We start from the raw sequence: 15,042 nt of genomic DNA, 5'->3' as shown, positions 1-15,042 counted from the left end.
CATTTGAGTCATACAAAACAACATGAAATCAAGACTGTCAGTAGATTTATACCACATCCTTTAGGAGTTTAGTTTAGTTTCACATAGTGAAACATCTAATGGCTTTCATAATTTTCAACAGATAACTTGAAATTAGCCATACCACAAACACAGCAGCAGATACACAGTTTCAAACAACTCTTAACTGATTTTTTTCTTGTGCAATGTTGAAATAGAGTATGCTATTTAAAGTATATTTAAACATTCAGCTATTTTAAGGGGTTTTTCCCACTCCTGAGTACAGTATTATGTAAAAATCAATAGATAAAAGACTATCTTGTTCTAGAAGACACAGCACACTTGTCATACATGGTTGGCATTATTCTAGATGTAAATTTGGAACAATATTAAAATTTAATCTCCTTCTATGGTGTTCTATGTACAGTTTCCAAAACAATGAAATGAACCACTGCTTTTGTGTGTTGTCCCCACCACTTTTTTTTTTTTTTTACTATAATTTTTATTTAAATAAGACACAGGAACTTCTATACCGAAAAAAATACAAAACACAAGCCACACATTTCCTTGTGTAAAGCAATATTGTGTGATAACTTGAATACTGTTCAGCACAGTGGCTAGAAATAACAGTACAACTATGTACAAAATTTTAAACAATATTTGACAAATTTCTACAGCTGAATGTAGAATACAATTGAGATAAACAACTGCTGGGAAATTTACATGGCAAAGCATTAGCTTTAACACATTTGGTTCAAAATCTTCAATTCTGCTAAGAACAAATGTGCATTTTAATTAATATTTAGTTTCTCATGGAAAAAATATAAAGAACATGTAATGGCATTGCAAATATTGTACAGAGTTCAGCACTGATCTAAAAACCACTCATCGTATCCCCTGGTAACCTAACACAAATAACTGAGACTACAATGTCATATCTGGACATAGCCAGAGCATAAAAAGGTCATCATACGGCAATGTTAGTCTAGAAAGAAAAATATTAAAAGGAATCAATACTTACGAGTACTTCCTCCCCTTTATCTTCAGTCTATAAAATATATAGTGTTTTCACCTAGGCCTGAGATTAGTAAGGTTAAAGATGGCTGCTGTGTTTCAATAAGCTTTTTCACATGAAAATGGTTACAGACAGACCTCCTACGTTTTCTGCAAGGGGAGTCCAAAAACAGTGGATGTTCTATAGGCTGCGAATTCCACCTTGTAAGACAGCGTTAACAAAAACTCAGTAATAAAAAGGAAGCAATGCTGTATCTCCAAAAAAAGCACATATCTAGTGAGTAGTTACTGGTGGCTCACTCTCATCCCCCTCCAATCTCATCTTCCAAAGCAGAAGAAAACATAAAAGAGCATGTTTAAATGCTCCTAGTAGCTGCAGGCCACTAATCTCTTCAACTCCTGGAAATGGTGAACCTTATTCTCTTAGGAGCAGACAGCATACACGCAGTTCCACCGAGCTGAAAGCAATGGAGCAAGAACATCAAGTTTATTTTGCCTTTGGGGTCCTCTTGGTATCACAGGAAATTCTCTGAAAGCAATGCTCCTCTTTTTCTAGCACAATAGAAGAGTGTCACAAACCCAATCTTGCCATGTTCTATTTTGAGACAGTGTCCAGCCTGCAAAACCAGGATTATTTTACATGGATTTTTCTTTTATTTACACTTAAGGAGGGGGGGGGAAACACACTTTTACACACACAGCTTAAGTAACTGAAAGTTATGGGAGAAGCTTTAAGTAACATAAACTTAAAACTATTGTTTTCCCCACCCCTCTTAGAACACCCACTTGCTACTTCTGGACTTTCATCCAAACACAATTACTCACTACATAAATAAAACACCACTCACCTAACACTGCTCAACAAAATCTGAAAACCTATTTCCAACCAGCAAATGAATGAACATTTCCAAAAGAGAAACTAAACATTAATTTGACTTTTAGACGGTAACAGTAGCATTTCACATCCTTAACTGCCAACAAAAACCATGAGAGGAAATCCCCAATTACCCCCCCCCCCCCCTCCCCCCCGCGTGAAACCTAAAAGAATTTCTGTCCTTTAACAAAAACATTCTTGTCTTTCAAAATCCTCTCACACACAATGTGGAATGTTTCTCATGTATAGCCCAGTACTGAACACTTTATTTGCAACAGTTTAACAGTCATTAACTGAGCAACACCTGAAACCTTTAAATGCCACAATTTTACATCTATTGAAATGACAGTAAATGCAACAGTTGTTTTACTTGTAAGCACATGACAAAGTGATATACATCACAGATTTGCTGGTTCTCCTCATGTTCACCCATGTTCAGGGTCATCATCCACCTGGATCTGAATGCACTTATTCCAAGAAAGTGGAATGTAATGAGGAAATATAATGCATAAAACAAGGAAAGGCAAAAGAGTGATGTTCCCTCTTTAGCTTTGTAGCTGTAAAATATTTTATATTCCAATATGATATACATTCCAAGTTACCTGAGTTTACACTTCAAGAGAAGTACCTGAAGCTAGGCCATAGGGTGGGCACTGTGCAACTGCTGTGGCCATTTTTTTTTTTTTTTTTGCATTGTGTGTATTACAGAAGTTAGAAACATAAACACCTGGATCAATTGTAAACATAATCCTGAAGTACAGTATTTTCCATAGGACACAACACAGCAAGACATTTTCTATTCAGACAGGCAACATTTTTTTATATATAGAGAGAGCTTATTTATACTGTAGAATTTGAAACAGAACACAGGACACAGTACTAATCTGGTCAAACGTACTATGAAATGCATAGTCTCCACTTGAAACATTTCATGTAATATGGATTCTGCAGGCATTACTGCTTTCTCACAAAAAAAATGCCAAATATGGATTCTGTCCCTGCCAAGAACAGTGTTGAGATATTTTTTGAATGCTGCTAAGTATTCTGTGGTGTTCTGAAAGGTTGCCACCTCATGCAGATGTATCTGAACTAGGATCTCCTCCCTCCTTGTCTGGGGCAGAGGCCTGCTCCACCTTGCTCTAGATCAACACGTAGCTCTGAGGAGAGGAATGCTCTTCAGTCTGAATCTCCTGCAGGGGCGGCTGCTGCTGCTGGCACGGCTGTACCGGGGTCTCTGGGGAGTCCATTGTGCTGGTGTCATCTGACAGAGACGAGAAGGAGACCCGAGACGAAAGCTGCTCAACAGTCAGGGTGCTCAGAGCTGTGCTTTGAGCCGAGCTGGGAGAGTTCTTCAGCGTCAGGTCTGAAGCGGGAAGGAGGGGGCCCAGGAGTTTTACAGGACAGAAAGCTGATCCGGTTGGGATGAAATTAACCTTGTTTTTGTCAGGACATGAAAAGAGAGGGGCTGAGACAGGCTGACGAGACCTACAACGAGAAAAAAGATTATATATCTGGCCAGCTGAGATGCCCTTCACATTGTGAACTTTGTGGTTCTATACGTTGCTAAAATGTGAATGACAAGGAATGGGATTAATTGGACAGAGGGGCAAACATCTTCCATATTGGTAGTCAGCTAACTGATCCACAGCATTAAAAATAGTACCATCACAAAAAATGACTTGGTAATTACTGGACAAACATGCAAATTCCAGCACGAAAAATCTGCAGTACATATGCACATGAAAAAATGCCATGATTAATTTAGAATGGCACAAATTCTTCTTTGATAAGCGATGCAGCAACAACACATTTAGTTATTTTAAATTCCTTTGAGGACCTCCACAAAACAGACCTCTCATTTCCCATATTCCATAATTTGTCTGGAGGCTTTTTCCACAATCCAACATTGCTCCCTTTACCACCCAGAAGGCAACGAATGCTGCTACAGCAAGAAACATCCCCTCCTTAATTCTTTCATCCACAGGAGCTTAGCATGCAACCTCAACAGCATGTGCTGTGCTCAAATACTGCTGGGTCTAGGGAAAAAAGACATGATGTCCAAGAGTTTCATTTCCAATTTCTTGCTCAGCAAAAATATTGAGCAAAGTCTATGCCATAAGCATACTACCATCTACAAACACTTTCACTATGTTTCATTCCATTTTCTATGTTTTATACACATCAAAATGCAACCTATGCTTGAAATGGATAATTATGACAAGGGGAGTTTTTGCTTAAGCCATGAAAATTTAAAATGTTAAAAAAATACATGGAAAGAGGTTTATATAAATGCTTAGGAAATTAATGTACCTTATCTTTCCTGCTTAGATTTTTGTTGCCTTTTGTAAACGCACAAAAAGAGGTAAAAGACTCCATATTTTCTCTTCACACCAATGTAAACACTTGAACTTCTCTGTTGCACAAACTATAAGAATAGTTTGCTCCTGCAAAACCCATCAGCTGGAATAGTTTATTCATCTGCAGTTGAATAGGCTCAGTAAACAGGTTTACTGCTTTGCAGATACCAGCTGATATAAAAGGCATTACTTACGACATTTCCTCAAAGACCTTCACTCGCTCACATCCCTCTGGGGGCTCTCGTTTGAACATGTAGCTGTTGTTTGGTTTGGGAGATGAGGCATACTTGGGCAACGGTGAGCTACTCCCACTGTCTGAAAATTTAAAGCAGTTATATTACTAGAGATTGAGAGTGCTTTTTAATTAAATTCGATTTCCAAACAAGATGCCTTTTTTCACAATTTAGCCACTACGCTGGTTTGCTTCTACCACAACGCTTCCTTTATTGCAGGCTACTTCTAACACCCTTGTATAGCACATTTCTTCTGAGTCACAGCTTCGGTGCAGCAGCAATCTATTGTATAACAACACGTAACAGGAGGATATTTTTATCCAGAACACTGCAACTGGAACAAAGCAGAGCTGTGATCCTGGAAACAAATACATTCTTTATTACATAGCTCAAAAACCGCAAATGAACAAGGTAATATGCATAATACATGCAGAAGAATTAAGAGTGGTAATGATAAAACACCTTCTCACTGTATAAACAGTGTACACAGCTTGTATCTTATTTAAAAACATAATTCTTCACTGGAATATTGCCTTATTAGCCTCATGAGCAGCTCAGAAGTCAGAACTAAACAAAACACATTTGTAACACAGGTACTGCTACCTTATCATTACAATGTCTTATCTCACTTGCTTCACAGTTGTGAAGTTGCTTTAGAATCTAGAATAAAACTTCTACAGTTTAATTCTCTCATCACTACTGGCTATATAATACAGGTATTCTTCATAACTCCAGCTACCTGTGTGTATTTTAGCCAGACACGCTTAGAATTAAAGGTGAGAAGATCTAGGACAAAAGGCAATGGGCAGATTTATTTGTACTTCTCAGAAAGTATAAGAGAAGGCTCAAGTCTGGTAATGATAGAAGCACAGAAGGTTCAAATCTTTGGATTATGGAAGGGTTCACTTTAAACAGTCATGCTGACAACATCATAGTAAATGCATTAAGGAAATAAAGTAGGTACAGAAATATCTATCCACAGAAAATTAGCTTTCTCCAGCTGCTTCTACCTTTTCAAAGCGCAACACCTCTCCCAAGGTAGTATTATTGGTTCCCTATTCCCTGCTTAGGATTTCAATTAAAAAACGAAATAGCAAAATTAATGAGGACCCACCAACTTACAAATACACTTTAACTGGAGAGAAATAGCTGCTCTTGCTTTAGCCCTTTTCAAGTCTTTCCACTCATGTGGGGTACATTATTTTTAACTCAAGTTTATAGCCTTTGTTTACTTCTCTGCTGTGCATGTGTGATGCTTTTTCAGCTATCCAAAGCACTACAATCTAACTTCACCAAAGTGGAGAGATTTGTCTTTAACAGCTTGAAAAGAGTAACTACACAAACTATTATATTACCATGACTCAAATACTAAGGCTAATCATTAGATGTTTTGAAAGATTTCTGCTTCCTCTTACAAGAAGAAACAAATCGACTCAAATGTCACACTTCCTTTTGAAGATTTATTATGCAAGATATGAGATGAAAAATAATGTTGACGTGAACCTCAGTAGCATATTGATTATTTAGCTCTTTCCTGCTTTAGAGTGAATACAGAACTTCTATTTACAGAATTTTTGGTGTTAACTACGAAGGCAGAAAATGCTTAGAGACGATACAGATATTTGCCAAGTTGGGAGCACGATGGTCCTGTTGGCATTTTTCCACTGTTGGCCCACACCACTCATTCCAAACACAGAAATCATTAACAGAACCCAGACAGTTTGTTTCCTCCTGCTAATATTTAAAATTGAACATCCAAGTTTCTATTTAAAAAATTAGAGACATAAAATGTACTACTGTTCGTTCCACTGCATAGTGGAAAACCATGGCAGTACACCCAAGTGAAGAATCAAACAGAATTCAAAGTTAAGTCAGGTCTTGGAAGATTTAAGAGTCTTGTCTACTAGCCAGTTCAGCTTTCAATCAAGTTTTTGGTTTAGTTAGCCCTGCCTGGCTGAAACTTTATACGTGAGACAGCTGCTGAACAAGTATTTCTCTTTATCCTCCCTGCTTTTAAAGCTTGTGAAGTTGTTGGATTTTCATTTTGCCCGAACACAGGGCACGCGCTGTTGGAGAACTGTGAGGAGACTCGCACATGCAAGCTGGGCCTTGGGCAAGAGCAGAAGGGACTGGGAGCACAGGCCACCAGTTAAGTGCAAGAGGTGGCATCCACAGCTTAAGCCAGATCCACTTGTGCATCCTGTGGGCTCTGCAGCGCTGAACTGTCCCATCATTAACCCCTGCCCACACGGCACATCCATGTGCGCTGTCCCGGGTTTGATGGGCGCGCTCGCTGCTCCCCCAGGCCGCAAGGCCGAGCCCCCGGCTCCCTCCAGCAGGGGGCGCCCTGCCGGTGTGACCCAGCCCACCCATCCCATCCCATCCCATCCCATCCCATCCCACCCCATTGCATTCCATCCCATCCCATCCCATCCCATCCCGCTCCATCCCATCCGGCACTGATCCTGGAATCTTTAAAGGGAGTTTCCCTCCCACAAACACACAACAGAAAATATGGAGGCTTATCACGCCGAACTTCTGGACACAAATTTAAAACACATATATTCTGTTATCTAGAAAACATTTTAAGAGTGTAATTCAAACACTACTAATGATACTATTTTAACCTTAATACAGGAAATAATATCTTGCACATATTAGAACAACAGAAGAGGGTAACTAAAAAACAATCTGTAGAGCAGTTTTTTGAGTGACTGTACTTTAAAAAGAAACGGCCAGTGAGCCTTGGGATTACTTTTGGTAGGTTCAAAAATTACTAATAAGACTATCCAAAGACTCCACTAACAACTTTCCTTTAAAGAGCTATGAATCAGATGCCCAGAATTTAACAAGGATCTTCACAAGCATCTTCACAAGCATGTTACCTGGAAGAGCCTGCTAGCAACAGTGGGACTACTAAATGCTGCCTAAATCAAAATCCCTGAAAAACAGGGTATACAGTTTATATTTGTACAAAGAAACCCCTCCAGATTTCATCTGGTTATACCTTCAGATGCCTTTGAATTTCACCTCTGTCACAGTTGCTGAGGATGCTATGTGGGGCTCTGAATTACAGTTCCATGGACCAGAGTATCACAAAACAGATCTAGTGCAACCAGTAGTTTTAATACAAAATCCAGGTGCCATGAAAACACATTCTTTCCCAACCCTTCCTTGTCTGCTCTAATCAACACTGTGTAGTATCACTGCTCTAGCCAGAGTAATACTGTCAGCCTCTTCTGAAAATTAGCTTTCACTCACTTTTGAAAAATTCAATTATTTAACAGCCTCTTGCAGAAAGGTAAACCCACCAGTTGATAGAATCCAAAGGGCAGCTGGGAGGGCCTCAGGCCAAAGCACAGCTTTGCACAAAAACTAAAAGATGCTTTAGGAATGTAAAGCAGTGCTGTGTCTGTACAGAACATTGGCTCCTCTCACTGCCTAGTCTCTCAGTCAAACTAACCTTCCTTTCCTATTCAGCAACACACCCCACGACCATTAGTAACACCAGTAGCTCCACTTTTTAATGGTAAATACAAGTTATTTTCATCAAGAGAAAAACTAAGCCTTTACAAAAGTAACAAGAAAAGGTCACCAAAACATCTACATTTGGTTACACAATGCATATTTTCAAACTTAGCAGGCCTCACAAAAAATAGCTGATGGTTTCATTCTAGCTCACAAAAGCTTTTAAAATGAAGGTGTGAAAACCTTCCCAAGTTTTTATAGTAAAGAGCAGTTAGCAGCCACAACAAATGTAATAAACCATCCCTCAAACTCGCTATTCTGTTGTAATTTACAGCCACATCCCTCATTTATCCATAATTTAATAATTTTGAAGCAATATTCTAATTCAGAACAAGTGGCCTGTAGTATTTAGATGATACGAGAGCAAAAAGCACCTTTTTGACTATACTACTGCAACCTCTGAAGAAATTACTTTCTCTTGGAAAACTGCTACATGTTTTCCTAGTTTTTACCTTGCCCTTAAAAACTTAAGTTCTGATGAGAAGTTCAAGGTTTTATCTTTCATACAGACAGTATTATGTACCTTACTTCAACCAAGTTGAAAGTGCCATTATGATGACGTAAAAAACTGGCATCACCTACACACTTCTCCTGGAGAAGACTTTTGATGCAAGCCTAGCATTAAAGGCAGTCTTAAAATCAAAATCCACAAATAAGGATCTATTCATAAATTTCACTCGATTCAGCTGTTCAAAAAATCCAAGGCAAGAGATAAAAAGCCTTGAAAAGCATTAAAAAGGCTAGATGCACTATTTCAAACTGTCTTCACTCACTACTGCCAATAATGTACCAGTGAAAATTCCCATTACTGTGATAACGGAGTACTGACTGAGAAGGAATTATTCATTTCCTTGCTTTTTAACTTATATTTGTTATCAGGACATATATGAACCAATTTACCTGTCAAGATGTTTTTTCTGTGCTAATACTTTAATAGATGTTTCTATAGTGATTCAGTCTCAACAACATATTAAAATTCACATGCATTGTATAAGAAAGGAGTATGGTGGGGGCAAGCTAATAACACTTATTTTTGGAGCATAGCCAACTCTCATTTTGAGGTAAGACTTCTACTTTAATGTGGTTAACTTGCATACACCCACCCCCAGTTCAGGATTTGGGCAGATGGATTGTTTTCCACTATTTCCTTTTAAATCCAAGATGTAGGAAAAAATACTTTTCAGAAATCAAGAAAAGTGTTTCTCCTGTTGACTTCCCCAAGCCTAGTCCCAAATTACTTTAACTCTTAATAAACAGACAGTATTTACAAAAAAAGCACTTAATCTTACTTACAACCTCAAAACTCTGCTATCTTTAGCCCAGTGGTAAATAAAATATATCTCAGAAGTTTTCATTTCCTCTGTGAAACTTACTCCTCTTAGCTTGCATGATTTACCCAAATCCTACATCCTCCATACTGAGTCCATGCTTCAGCTAGCTGACCAGAAGCACAAGGGTAATTTTATTAGTAAACAGTTGTCAAAAAAACCAAAGTCCTTTTTACACTGGTGCCCATATACTCATACTCCATAGTCTGTCAGCAATTCTTAATTCCTGAAACTCCAGTTGTACTCCCACTATAAAACCAAACAACATTTTACAGACTTCGAAAAAAACGCAGGATATTGATAAACGCATAAATTACTCAGAATTTTTGAGCTGTTATGCAGCATACACAGAGAAGTAATTACCCTCCACCAGGCTGTTCAAACAGGTATCTGAGCTCCTCATCAAACAACTCCTAGTAGAATGTAAGAGTTCAGAAGTAGAGTTCTTTTAAAAGCAGTCCAAAACTTCATCACCATTTTCAACAGCAAGCAATTCACCTACAATAAATATACAGTCTACCACAAACCTTACTGAAACCTTTCTTAAAGTTAAACATGTTAGAGTCTGAATTCTTCACATTAGAATCTTCAGAAATAGGTAACTGTTTGCTGTGCTCCTCTGACGTATTTATGGAAGATGTTTGTGAAGTTTCACAAACAAGAGGGAAAAAGATATGTAAACAAACAAAACCAATTTTCAGATAAATCCTCAATCCCTCCACAACCATCAAACAAAAACAAAAACTGATGTAATGAGTAAAATGAAGGTAGTTGTAAAAGCATGACATCGCATGCCTCCCATAGGTAAAGGCAGGCTATTCTACTCTCACCTTTATCACGGTCATAGAGCAAATCTTCTGTTGAACAGGGGCTGCCATCCTGAGATTCAGGAGGGCAGAAGGGAGAGACACAGGGTGAGTGGCTGCTGCAGCTGCTGCTGCGCTCCTGCACAGAGGGCGTCTGCGTGTCGATGCTCCGCGTGCTGCTGCTGCGGTAGTGAGCGGGCAACGGCGCCCGCCGCCCGTCGGGGATGTCCAAAGGCTGCAAGAGAAACAAGCAGTTACCCAGAAAAGATCAAACTCACCAGCAATGCCGGCCTGCAGCACCCGTCAGCAAAGGCCTTAAGAAGAACAAACATGGCATTTTAGAGAGAACAGGGAGATCTCACATAAGAAAGTAATGCAGTGTACAATGGATATAACATACATTAATTATATGGAGTACTGGGGCAATGTGCACATGTTCCAATGCAAAGTTAACATCCACAATTCAACACATGCCAGTGTTGTGTTTTTATGGTAGTTAAAAAAGCAAACCTTCCTCACTAATTATATGTAGTACTATAATTTTCAATAAAGGTCACTGCTATTATAATACAAAAACAAGTACCCCAACAGAATCGCATTTGGATAAAAGGGAAAGTAGAAAATGTCAAACACAATGGCATACTATTGCCATAACAACCAACCGAATTACAATTATAAAAGGAAACCATCCAAGTTTTGCTAGTAAGTTGCAATTCTCCAGCACAGCCCTACAATCCATCCTTTTACAGATGATGCACACATGAAGCAGGCTTGTAACAAGGCTCACAAGCTTTGTCTTGAGCCAAAGCCAGTAAGCTCTACCTGCCTGTGTCAGCCTAGCTGGCACTGGCCAGTGATGCTGCATCCCACTCTGCAACACACTGCATAGAAATGTTCACAGCAGTAGATTGGCATGCTCTACTTATTTGTCCTTCTCAATGGAAAATTATTTTTTTAATAAAGACAGTGCTGCTTTAAATGTAAGAAACCAAGTGGGAATTAGAGTCTTGCTTAGAAGCAAAGGGGAAAAAATATCTGCAAGATTTAAAAAATTTTTATTCTCACTTCAGTGAGAACTGTGTCCAAACCATAAAGAACAGCTTAAATGTTCTAGCTACAAAAAATTAATGTCTTTTTCCTTCTCACTTCAAGTGAACATTTTTTTTTATTTTATTGCCCCTCTTCCGCATATATTCCAAAACTGTAACAGCTTGTTCCAGAGCCTAAAATTCAACCCAACACTTTTGCTAGCAATGAGGACATGACACCTATTGGCTGAGTATCACATTCTCCCCTTTTCAGCAACAGTCTACCCAGAAAACCACCACATATTACACAAAGAGGCAGACAGAGCAGAGCTGGAAGATAATTTTCTTCTTATGAGTCTTCCAGTTAGTACCATTTCGTATTTCAACTAAGAGCAAAGAAACACACTTAAGGGAACATTACAGCTGCTCCATCAAACGCCGTAAGGTTTGGGCACAGCTGTGTGGTCTGTTCCAACAGCTCAGCTCCCATTGCACATGCGTTACAACATGACTTGGTGTTCCATTCCCATCACCCCAACAGGCCCTGACTCATTCAATGCTGCAGCTCTGTAGCATTTGTTACACAGACCGAAGAGAGAAAGCAAAATTGAAGCTGCAGAAAGAACGTAGTCTCATCATTATCATAACCAAACCAACAAAGAAAAAAAGACCACTCCAAAAAAAAAACCACCACCAAAAAATCTGCCAAACAAAACAGCATTTTTATTTCTCTCTCTGCCACAAAAATCCTGTGAGATGTCAGAGAATCAACTAAACCAACCTCTGTCTTCTATAGTATCTCTTCTGGATGCCCAGTTTATACAGGTCTGATTTGCAAGTCCTCTGCATTAACAGATGCAGAAGGAAACTACAGGAGACTTAGGATTTTGAACTCCTAAAATGGAATGTATCATCCTGAGTTACCTGAACAACCACACTATAGAACCCTGATGGGATTTGTGTTTCCCCATCCATAAAGTGTAAATAATACCATCTTTCTTCTCACATAACTGTGATGTAAAGTGAACAAAATTTCAGACATGCTGCTATTATAAAGAAGCAAAATCTCAGGCAAAAGTTCACATTTCTGACTTCAAAGCAAGGTGTAACAGTAAGCATGAGGACACAAATCTAAGGAGGAGAAGGGAAAAACACCAAACAGCTGCTCATTAAGGTCATACACTATGGTCTATGCAACAGGTAAAACAAGGATTACAGGGGGGCGAAAAAACCAGCGAGTGATCATGATCACATAATTAAAGACTTCAGGATAACACAGATGTTCTTCCACACCTAGAGGAACAATGTAGTCTCAGGCAGTCAGGAAGTATATCCCACATCACATGTTTCAATCTCCCCTGAACTAAAGCCTGAGGTACAAAAATAATCCGTATTTTTAAACACATATCTAAATATACACACAAGCAGAAAAAGCTAAAATATTTATCATTCTTTACAAGTGCAGTAACATTTATTAGGCATAAAAAATGCCTGTTAATATCTCAGATTGCTGTGTTCTTATATTTATCTTTCCCTCATTGCTGACAAGTAGAAAAATCACCATGAAAATATCAATTATAACTATTTAGCTTGTTAAAAACTTTATATATCAAACCTGATCGATGGAAAAAAACACTTTTGAAGTTACTTTCTATGAGTCATGCCTGAACTATTCTCAAACTGAAGTTCTCACATAAGATAAGAAAGAGGGTAACTTATCTCTTATAAGGTAAGAAAGAGGGTAACTAATTTGGTACAGCTGCTATTACTTCCCATAATGCCCAATGCATGGAAAACAACTAGAAATTACTGCATTCTATGTGCTATTTCTTGAGGGTTTTTTTCCAAGTATGTCATGTATTAACCTTATGTCAAATGCATTCTGACAGGACGTTTGTCCATCCCTACTGGATGCGTGTTCATGGACACAGTCACATACTGCTCTCATCTCCCAGCAAAGGCAGGAAAAAGCTGCATTTGACAACACATATGCATTTATCAATACATTGTTACCATTCACCAACTTGTTTTCAGCATCAATCTTTTTGCTGGAAAACACCTCAACAACACTCCACTTAGAAGAATCAGGAATGCCACCAGTCTGTAAGGGCATTACCAATGGGAGTCTCCTCACAAGCTGTACATCTATTTAGGAGGCAACTTCTTCAGAGCAAAGCATTCAACGCTATTGATTGAAAAACTTTCCTCCAGACTGGAACACAAAGGCCAACACAGGAAAGTGCTTCTTCCTGCTGGCATCAGTGAAGCCATCAATGTACTTTATAAGGTGCAAGTGCAAAAACCATAATGTACCCTAGGAAGGAACATGTAGGAAAAAAACGATTTTCAGATGAAGGCTATGAGAAGTTAACTAAGGATCCTCTGCATCTGTGCAAAATAAAAGAAGTCATTTTATTAAAAGATTAAGTTTCCAGATAGGTACATAAAACCACCTTGCCATCTCCTTCCAGAAGCATTAGAAATCAAACAAGGAACAAAGTAATCAGTTTACTTGCACAGTGTTGATAATCCATCAAAATTTACTTATTTCTAATTACTTCTGTATACTTGTTCCAGTAGAATGTTTTTCCTAACAGAAGGCCTATGAATGTGTCTGTGTTCTGCTACAGGGCACTTTTCATAATTTCCACTATTGTATTCCAGAAGAGGGAACACCTCTAATCCCTACAAAAAGCCCATCATCTTTTTGCACCTGAGTCTCCAATGATGGTGTTGTGGAATTACAATGGGACAAAGAACAAAAGGTGCAACAACTTCACAAAAACTGATCCCATCTTACAAGTTATGGCGAGAATAGAGACACACCATCACACCTTGTCAGAGTTAATCCGCAAGTTATAAAAAGAAGGAAGGAAAATATATCCAAGAATTTTGAATAAATGCATTAGAACATTAATTAGAAGTTTATTAATAAATTTGAGGAGAAAGAGGTGATTAAGAAGTGGCTCAAAAAGGACAAATTCATTTTATGAAAGCAAAAAGGGAATACCTTCAGCTAACTAAGCAAGATGAATTATGCGAAAAAATACAGCTATGGCTAAACTTCAAAGAATGAAATTTTTTGAGTATTTTGACCACTACGCAAACTCTCTAAACTTTACCTTTTAAAAATCCTATTGACTGTAATGACACAAAGACATTACTAATCCTCAACTATCTTTATGAAATACAAAAATAACTGAACAACACAAGAGTGGTTTGGTTATTTTTGCTTTTATAACTACAATTTTAACCACCATTAAGATGCTAAAACAAATTTTTTTAAACATTTCAGAGAAGTAACAGAACTAAATCAGTGTGAGTTAAGACAGAAGACATATTCCAAAGCAACAAACTATCTTTGACTGTGCTTTTAAAAGAGTTTCTAAAAATACAAAATGTTACAGCGAGAAAGAATGGCAGAAAACTGAAAGAAAAACGAACAGGATCACTAGAGTTTGGTTTCCTATGGTTTATCTTTTGTTCAGTGGTTCCTAACCTTTGACCCAGCTGCCCCTAGTCCCCCAGGATAAACTGCTGTATTAGGAAAAAGTTCACCAGCAGTAAGATTTAAGTAAATTATGATCTTGTTATGATCTTCCATAAGCAAACAGAGAGCTTGTAATCTCACAGTGCTAGGAGTCCCACTCTAGGTCCCACAAGACCAGAGTTCACAGAAATGAACAGTTACATAGCAGGAAACACCCTCTGCCCACAAAGATGGACTTGACTTCAAGGGCAATGTGTGATTTATGACTTTCTTTTGTGTCTGAAGCTCTTGCCAGCTGAATGTTTGGAGGAAGGGTTCACGATTGCCTTGGTTGCGTAAACTGCGAGCACCTCTGGCCCAAATCCAACAATGCACTTAAGTATGTGC

At 38.4% G+C, this 15,042-nt stretch overlaps 1 protein-coding gene across 4 annotated transcripts in view; it reads right to left on the bottom strand.

Moving 5' to 3' along the window:
• Nucleotides 1–211: 211 nt before the first annotated feature.
• Nucleotides 212–15,042, bottom strand: part of GLCCI1 (glucocorticoid induced 1) — a 53,858-nt gene continuing 39,027 nt past the window's right edge. For 2 of the 4 annotated variants that reach the window (XM_058802561.1, XM_058802570.1), the window contains exons 6-8: nt 10,162–10,372; nt 4,437–4,557; nt 212–3,370 (exon numbers count right to left, since the gene is read on the bottom strand). In XM_058802561.1, the coding sequence (XP_058658544.1) occupies nt 3,025–3,370; nt 4,437–4,557; nt 10,162–10,372 (678 nt within the window). In that variant the 3' untranslated portion in view covers nt 212–3,024. The remainder of the gene's footprint in view (nt 3,371–4,436; nt 4,558–10,161; nt 10,373–15,042) is intronic. The other 2 variants (XM_058802578.1, XM_058802587.1) reach the window with 1 other exon arrangement.

This window comes from Ammospiza caudacuta, chromosome 1 (assembly GCF_027887145.1).
Source record: "Ammospiza caudacuta isolate bAmmCau1 chromosome 1, bAmmCau1.pri, whole genome shotgun sequence".
NCBI lineage: Eukaryota > Metazoa > Chordata > Aves > Passeriformes > Passerellidae > Ammospiza > Ammospiza caudacuta.
Note: the sequence above shows the minus strand (reverse complement) of the source record. Positions and strands in the feature narration are given on the sequence as shown.